Here is a 9,162-nt window from a genome sequence, read left to right as displayed (position 1 = left end):
AAGAACAGATTTTGTTTATAAACTGAAATCTTACTTTAAAGGAGGAGTAAGGAAATAATACACCCAGAATTCTGAACTTATTTTAGTATTATAGCTTGCACCTGTACTGGGAGATTAAGCATTGCTGAACCATATCATACTGCACAGGGTTGTCCGTGAAGATGAGAAGTCTATTCAGAACAGAAGAGAAAGGCAGACAAGAGAACTGATTTACGGAAGCCTCGCTCAGTGAACACTGAGTTTAACGGGTTACTTCCAGTATGTGGTGAAGCTCCCTTTAGGCAGGTGGCTGACCCAGAGGCAGCTGCAGGACTGAAGAGCCCACTCCAGCAGGTGTGCTGGCTCGTGAAGGCTGCATTCCTGCAGCTCCCCTGCATGGCTTGGAGGGAGCCCAAGCGGCCACAAAGCTCTTTCTCCCCAGCCATCATTATTGCTTAGACAACCTTGGGGAGGGACTTAGTGAATTAAAATTTCAGGAAACTCCTGAGACTCGCAAGTTATTTACTTCCTGAGCCCTGTAAATTTAATTTACTTCCTGAGTCTTAGGAACCTCCCCCAGAACGGAATGTTTCAATTTGTAGGACATTACTACACACCACTGCTAATCTAACCATTTCTTAAGAATGTTATTGATATTTTTCTAGTGAAAAGAAAACACTTTGATATATAACATATATAAACTGATGAGTATTTCTGCACTAAAATCTAAATGTGCAAAGCATGTTGGTTGGTTGTACTAATGAATTACAAAAATAATTATTCAGGGTCTGGAGAGATGGCTCAGCATTTCAGAGCACTGGCTAGTCTTGCAGAGGAATGTGGTGTGGTTCCCAACACCCTCATGGTGGCTAACAACATCTGGAACTCCAGTTCCAGGGGCTCCGATGCCCTCTTCTGGCCTCTGTGCACATTGTATGCATGTAACAACACACCGACATCCATGCAGGCAAAATATCCGTACATATAAAATAAAAATAAATCTTTAAAAATAATTATTAATCACATAGTATTTCAAGTTGGTATGTTTAATATTTTTTCAATGATAAACTTATGAATCATTAATGGATGCCATCGTAAGAAAACAAACATAACACAGAATTGTAGAATCAATACCGAAATGATATAATTGAGAAAAACATGAAATAAACTTGGTATGTATAAGGTATAGACAGGGTTGAAGAAAAGGAGTATGTAGACATCTGTGCTGCTGACAGATGCTAATACATATCCAAACTCAAGTAGTAACTACTTTGAACTGTGCAAATTTTATTATTAAGTAACCATTTTACTTAATGCATAGGAAATTGACAAAGATTCAGTAAAATGTTCCAAGGCCAAGATTACATCAATAACCTGCCCTACAGATGTACAATATAATTTACATACTTTAGAAAGATATTGAGGGTTATTTAAAGTCCCACATTCGATATTCTCTATGAATAATCTACAGCTAAAAGAACATACCACCCTCTACCAGCAAGCAAGCCAGCTTCGCCGCCTGACACTAAAGGACAGCTCTCCACTTCTTATCAGGCTCTGTGTTGTGAACTGCAGAAAGAAAACCGGAAAGAAAAACAAAAGCTAAGTATGTCCAACTGGGCTTTCAATTATTTTGTAATGAGAGATACACATTCTTTAAGGAATTTTGTTGATGACTATAATGTGAGTTTCTTCTTGTATGTAAGCATGACTGAGGCTTTCAACAACATTCAAGCTTGGGCGGACTTCTCAATTTTAAGGACTAAACATTTATACGAATGCCTGATTTGACAAATTAATTACCATAAGGAAATAATTATAGGACGCTTTACTATCTCTGATGTCACTATTCTTACTAACACTTAAGACCTGTGCCTGTTTTCAGGTGTCCCACATGTCTAGAAGAGGCCATCCTCCTGGTGCACAGCCGTGATGCCGTGAGGGCAGGAGGGTCTGGATCCTCTTGAGTCCTCTCCCCTGAATGTGACACTACGGGAGGACTCAGGGACACTACAGGAGGACTCAGGGACACTCATGGGAGGACTCAGGGACACTCATGGGAGGACTCAGGGACACTACGGGAGGACTCAGGGACACTCATGGGAGGACTCAGGTACACTCATGGGAGGACTCAGGGACACTCATGGGAGGACTCAGGGACACTCATGGGAGGACTCAGGGACACTCATGGGAGGACTCAGGGACACTCATGGGAGGACTCAGGGGCTGCTGTTTTAAGGTGGAACTCATGCACCTGCAGAAACGTCTGAATGCCGGTAGTAAACGCGTTAACACTCAGAAGCATACATACATATTTTCCCTTCTCTCTCTAGTTTCTTCAGATGAAGCAGGAGATTATGCTCTGCCATCTTCTGTAAATTCTCTGGAACATTCTGAAAAGAAAACAGGGATGCATAGGAGTCTCATTTCTGAAGGACACTTAGTTGTCTGGAATCTTTAAACAACACACACACAACAGAAAAGGATGTTAACCTGAGCACACTTTAGGGCTAACTGAGGTCAGGGATATGGCTCAGCTGAGCTTTCCTACCAGACTCAAAACCCAGGTCCAGTCCTGGTAACCTCCGCACTCAGAGGTGGGGGCAGGGCAGCCAAAGGTTCAAGGTCAGACTTGGCTACTTTGTGAAGCCAGCCAGCTGCACACGAGATCCTGCCTCAAAAAAGCAAAATCAGATAAACAAAAAACCATACCAACCTAAACTAGTTCTATCTTGCAAATGTTCTTGCTTTAGACCATCCTTTTATATTTCTACAGATAAAAGCGATTAAATGCCATAAAAACAATAATATAAATAAGCAGTGCCTTATTTTGTTCACTGCTGAATTCCTAGTGTGTAGCATACGGACACACAGTAGAAACTCATTAATATTTATAAATGATATTTATAAGTATCAGAATTATTCTTAGTATTCAAATAGTTTTTGAATCTGCTTTATACTTTTTTCGGTATTATGATAATATCTTTGTACCTTATGACTCATGGTTTCCTGTTACTCTTGCTAAAATAATAATGTAATATTGACATGCCATTTGAATAAAGAGAAAACGTACTTTATTCTTTAAATAAGGATTGTAATTATGAAGTCAATTTTCTCTTACTATCTCTGTGTCCTAGTTAGCTTTAATCGTTATCTCGACATAGTCCACAGGCATCTGACCAGAGAGCCTCAGGTGAGGAACTGTCTAGCCCAGACTGTCCCATAGGCGTGTCTGTGGGGGCCTGTCTTGATTATCAATTGACCCGGAAGGGTCCAGCCTACTGTGGGCAGTCCCATCCCTAGGCAGGTGGGGCCTGGGTTATATAAAACTAGAACATTAGCTAAAGCAGTTCCTTCATGGTTCCCACCTTGAGTTCGCGCCCTGACTCCCCTGAGTGATGGGCTGTGACCTGCAAGGATACAGCACATAAATCCTTCTCTTCACAAGCAGCTGTGTCAGAGTGACTCGCCACAGCAATGGGATGGAACCAGAATGCAGTTTCTTAGCTCCCCGATCTTATTTGACAAGACTATCAGATTATCTCGGTCAAAATTCAATGGCTTTGTCTCACTCACTGTACCCTCACTGTACTGGCTTGTTTCTCTTTTTCGAAGACAGCTTTTTCCGCATTTTATCTCATTTCACTTAGCATTTATAGTCCTCTTGCATATTCTCCCCTATATTTACCTTAAACATTGATATTTGCAAAGAAGCCCTGGTGTTTACAAAGGGTTGTATCATTGGCTCTCTCTATCTTTTGAGACAGTTCAATCTGGCTTCTCACCGTCTGCAAGGCTGGCCTCAAACTCACTCAGCCTTCTGAGTTCTGGTTAAAGCTGTGGGACCCCATACTCTGTTTCCACTTTCATTTTCATTCCGTGAATACACACAGAAATAATAAGCACTGGTGACACCGAATCTGAATTTTCAGCTCCTGTTCTCCTTTAAGCACCAATGCCATAAACCGACCCTCCACCACTGTGGTTTTCTAGATCTCAACACCTAAGTTACCCACGCAGGATCTGAAAGTGGTCATTCCCAGATTATTGGGCACCACTAGCACTCTTAGCTGGCAGTGAAGTCTTCTTGTGATCTGATCTCATCCACTCTTCCTACCTCGTCTTCTGGGATGCTCGTCTGTCTGTCCACATCTGCAGTCTGTGCTCCTGGGACATGTCTTCTTGGCTTTGCCAACACAGTGGCTTACCATTGCTCTAGTGTCTGAACATGTCCTCACTACCTAGAATGACTTCTTCTCTGCTCTCCTTTGGCCTAGACAATGCTTACTTCTTTAGACAAAACTCATTTCTCTGCAGTGTCACTAGGTAAAACTGATTTCAATTTTTGTGTCTTAAAGTATGGTGTATAAACCGGGCGGTGGTGGCGCGCACGCCTTTAATCCCAGCAGAGGCAGGCAGATCTTTGTGAATTCAAGACCAGCCTGCCTAGTCTACAAGAGCTAGTTCCAGGACAGGCTCCAAAACCACAGAGAAACCCTGTCTCGAAAAAGCAAAAAAAAAAAAAAAAAAAAAAGGTGTAGAACCTGAAGTTTGGTGTGGAAAAAATATGACTTAAATATTCAAAATGCTCCAACATATGAAGCCTTTGAAGGATTAGAGTATTTTGGATTAAGGATGCTCAACCTATATAAAACATTTTGCATAGTGTCTAACATGTTTAGTGTGCTCAGTGGAGGCGAGTGTTATGGCAGAGCCATACCTGTTGAAATTGGTCTGTTTTTGCCAATCCTTGGACCCCTTGAAGACAATGGTCCATAGTTATCTATGTATTTCTGAACCTGCTCTAGTGTGTGACAAAATACAGAATAAATGCTGAATGAATAAGCCACTCGGCTATCTCATGCCTTTTGCATGCATTAGGTGTTTCACACACTAGCATGGTGACTATGCTTCTGTGCATACATGGAATATACTCCTGAATGAAGAATCAATTTATTTAGGCATGAGCAATTACTTGATGATTCATCTGTGACAGGGTATGAGAGAGTTTTGCTGACTGTACTTAGGTTGGGGGAAACCCTCAATGTAGCAATGTATAGTTAAGAATGGCTACACACTAGTATTAGAGGGCAATGAGCTCTTTCACACAATTTCGATGCGTTCTGTCCACTGTGTCTGTGCATGTGTGTGCACGCGTGCATATACTGAAGCTAAATGTTGACACGGGGTGTTTTCCTTGATTGCTCTTCACCTTAGGTTTTGAAGGATCTCTCCCTGATTCAGCTCACCTGGCTGAGCAACAAGCTCCAGGAATCCTCCTGCCCCTGCCTCCCGGCACTGGGATTCCAGGCACGCACTGTAACTTTAGCCTCTGGGGATGACCTAGCTCCTCACACTTGCACAGCAAACACTGCAGTGCCTGACCCATCTCTCGGCCCCAGAGAAAATACTGTATTCATGTTCCCAATGCCTTTTTTTCCAGATAGTGCTGGGCATCCTGAACCAGGGCTTTGAAAACGCTGGGCTAACGCTCTGCTCTTGAGCTATACCCCAGCCAAAGGGAGTTTTTCATCTGCTCATCATTCTCTTTGGAATGGGGCACACTGACTTAAGTCCACGGTATGTTAAAGTCCTTTACTCTCACTGCTACCATCTCCAGGCTACCGTATAAACTCAACACTATGTACCCCATCTCTGCTTCACTGTATCCACCATACGGGACTGGACACTGAGTCACTAAGCTCCACTGCCTGCACAGCAGATGCTGAACCTGTAAGGACATTGAGCAGCATTGCCTGACTACCACACAGTGCTCCAGGGATGCAACTAGAGGCCACCACTGAGCTGTGGAGTTCTTCCTTACAGAGAGTATTCTATTCATGGTTTTGATGCCCATTTTCCATCGTTCGCCTACAACTTCCCACTGCCATCATCCTCGGATTTTTTTTTGTTTTATTTGTTTCTGCTTAGAAGATCACTCTGTGTTATTTACTGAAGGCTTGGACACCGGATAGCCAAGATGGCTAGAATAGTGTGTGTCATTACAAAACTCAAGAGCAGTTTCTCCTGCTGAGTCAGGTGAGTAGGGTTTAATGATGGCTCAGGATGGCGATTCTTGTTATCTATGGACACTTTTCAACTTAAACTACTGGTTTCAAGTCAAGACAATTAGCATTACTTGCATAGTCAAAAGACTTCTTTTCACCTGGGATATATTAAGTTTACCACATAGCTTACTGAATAATACCCCAGGAAACAGTAGTCATGTACAGATAAGATGAAAGAAAGTTACCTTGTAAATCATTTTTGTAAGTTCAGTCACTGTAAATGATTTTTCAAAGTTATCACGGATTAATGTAAGAACTTGTTCTTCTCGCTTATTTCTGTGAGAAATATATTCCAGAATTTTAGCTTCAGCATTGTGGATTACTGGGCCATGTCCTGAATTAAAAGAATTACACAAGTTTCTGTAACCAAATAAAAAACACTAAGTACAAAGCTAATTCGCTCTATTTGAGAATAATTCGTATGCGGCACTGAAAAGCATTTAGTAGATAAATATTCATTGCTTGGAAAGCTACGGCACAGGCCTTTCAGCAGGGGCAGTCAACGACATTCAGTGGTGGGCAGTCTCATGTCGTGTAGCCAAGGTGAACTGCCAATGCCCCTCCTGCAAACAACTTCCCCCAAGCTCCTGCGTGGGTGTGTGTCTGAGGATATGGGTGCTTGTGGAGTCGCTGACTCCTCTGGAGCTGCTGTTACAAGTGCTTGGGAGCCTTCTGACATGGGAGCCTCTCAGAGTACATTATATAAACTTATGAAAATGTCATAATGAAACTGATTATTATGTATAACTAATATATGCTAACAAAAAGCACTACATTATAGACTGCTTGGGGAAAACGAGAGCTTTGATGGCAACTATAAAAAATGTGCATAATGCCAAAAACCTTTAGAGAATTATGTCAAATAAAAATATATAATGTTATTATGGACCTTAAAATATACGATCTATTTTAGCAATAGTATATGCATTATAACAGTAATCACAATAATGGTAGGTGATATGTAGTATTTACTGGGTACACAGTATTATCCCATGTACTTGAAGTACTGTGTACTTTCAAGGATCCATGAGGTAGGTATTATTACTATCCACAGGAAGGTACAGAACCTGCCTGCGGCTGTATAGTGAAGAAGGGGTGGAGCTGAGATTCCTACTAGGCAGTTTTTGAGCACTATGGGTGCTGTCTTAACCACTGTAGTAAGCTTATGAACAAAAGACTGAAAAGGGAGAATACAAAAGTGTCCAAGACCCAGGGTAGAAGGAAAATAGAGCAAATGTTACAAGTTCAGAACCTGTAACAACCCAGATGCAGTTACACTGAAATCCGCCTGCGCTTTAAACAGTCCAGTATGGTACAACAGAAGTCCACAAAAGGGATATTTTAAATCTTCGAGAACAAAACAAAAAACCCAAAAAACCTAAAAACCAAAAACCAACCAAACAAAACAGGCTAACCGAGAACCACACAAAGAGCGCTGGACTTGGGTTTGTATCGGCTGTTTCCTTCTTAGCCGGGAGGAAGCCTTCTCTTTGAGCCTGTTTCTTTGGCTGTGCACATACCAGCACCTACTTGACAGGGCTTCAGTGAGCACATAGCTATAAAGGCCCTGCGTGATACCTGCAGGGAAGCAGTCTTAACTGTACGGTAGCAATGCTGATTGAGTATAGTTTACAGAAGAACAACTCCCCTGCCACTGACGCGTGAGGGTCATTGGATCCCAACACGCTGAGAACCTTTGCAGGCAGCCTCTCATTGGCCTGGCTTGGGAGTGCCTTGAGCAGCCACTCCTTCTGCCTTTCATGCAGCCGTCGGTGCCTACTCCTCTCATGCCATGATAACACACATGCCCAGCTACACGGTGCATTTACTATTTCCTAGGCACCCAGAACTCAAGAGAAAATGCAAGTGTCCTGACAGCTCTTTCCATGGCTGTTGTTAGGAGCGAGTTAGAAAATGAACCAATCCCCCTTTCCCTTCTGGGACTCTTGCTGGGCTTTTCTTAGCGTCTACGATGGAGAGAACATTCATATTGCAAGCCGTGCAGTGCTATCTGACATATAACAGGGCTCTTCTTCTGGAGAGTGGAAATGTACCATTTTATAGTTGCTATGGAAACCTGTCATGTCAACATTGTGAGTTAAAGTACAGAGGGCAAGTGTTACCCAAAATTTCGCAGCTAAACTGTGGTTGATGAGAGAAGTCGGTAAATAAAAACAACAGGGACTGAAGCATTTCCTATTCCCTTGTAAGCTTGTTTTGTTTCAGCAGTTCAGCTGTGTGGAGCTGAAGAAAACTTACAGAAAATGGACATGCTCTCAGCCAGGACAGAACCAAGCGTGCAATTTAAAGAAGTAGGGTAGGGCTTCTCAGGTGAGATGGTGGCTGGGGGCTTCCTCTGTTTAACTCCAGACAAGAGTCAGGGTGATGAGGGGGAGGACGGGAAGAGCACTGGGAATCAGGAGAGAGGTACAGGGATATGGAAGAGGCAGGAAGAAACACAAAGGTGTGGAAACCATCTTCAGCTCCACCCCCAGCTCCTGAGCAGAGAAGCTGAACTGCAATCCCAAGGGAAGGGAGGCAGGAGGCCTGATGTCAACAGACTGTCCAGCTGCTGGAGAAACCCGTGGTTCCTGAAGGCTTTAAGTCCAGTGGGGGATTCAGTGTGACGGAGACTCCTGTGCAGCAGACCAACTGTGAAGCAGCAACCTATTACTTTGTTCCCACACGTTGGAGAGCTATGGCCCACTGTGGGCTTGTTTGAGACGGAGCTATGCTGGGACCTGGAATCAAAGAGTTATCACAAGGGAGGGAGATGGGAGGCAGGCTGGCCGCTGTCTGTCTGCATGGAAGAGGCTGTGATGCAGACAGAGAAGGGCTAAACGGGAATTTGCTGAGAAGCCCAGGAAGCAGGAACAGCATGGGCTGCGGGATTGTGACTGGTGGCCCTGCTCTGTACGGTCAGGAACGTACTGTACTGCTGATGGAGAGCTGACTGCTTGGCCTTGGGAGCTGCCTTTCTGTCTGTGTCAGTGCAGGACTGAGAGCTCTGAGGCCAGGGATGGGAGAGCAGTAGCCTTGCCTGCTGGCCTTCCTCCTGCGGGGTGCTTCAGCGCTTGGCAGTGCCTGGAGGGGCTGAGGCTAGCGGTCAGACTGC

At 43.6% G+C, this 9,162-nt stretch overlaps 1 protein-coding gene across 2 annotated transcripts in view; it reads right to left on the bottom strand.

Annotated features, from left to right (window-relative positions):
- Positions 1–1,009: 1,009 nt before the first annotated feature.
- Lactb2 (lactamase beta 2) overlaps positions 1,010–9,162 on the bottom strand; it is a 33,872-nt gene continuing 25,719 nt past the window's right edge. The window contains exons 5-7 of one of the 2 annotated variants that reach the window (XM_050142086.1): positions 6,233–6,381; positions 2,234–2,372; positions 1,010–1,548 (exon numbers count right to left, since the gene is read on the bottom strand). In XM_050142086.1, coding sequence (XP_049998043.1) covers positions 2,268–2,372; positions 6,233–6,381 — 254 coding nt within the window. In that variant the 3' untranslated portion in view covers positions 1,010–1,548; positions 2,234–2,267. The remainder of the gene's footprint in view (positions 1,549–2,233; positions 2,373–6,232; positions 6,382–9,162) is intronic. The other variant, XM_050142085.1, reaches the window with a different exon arrangement.

This window comes from Alexandromys fortis, unplaced genomic scaffold (assembly GCF_014885135.2).
Source record: "Alexandromys fortis isolate MF-2015 unplaced genomic scaffold, M_Fortis_MF-2015_v1.1 scaffold_41, whole genome shotgun sequence".
NCBI lineage: Eukaryota > Metazoa > Chordata > Mammalia > Rodentia > Cricetidae > Alexandromys > Alexandromys fortis.
Note: the sequence above shows the minus strand (reverse complement) of the source record. Positions and strands in the feature narration are given on the sequence as shown.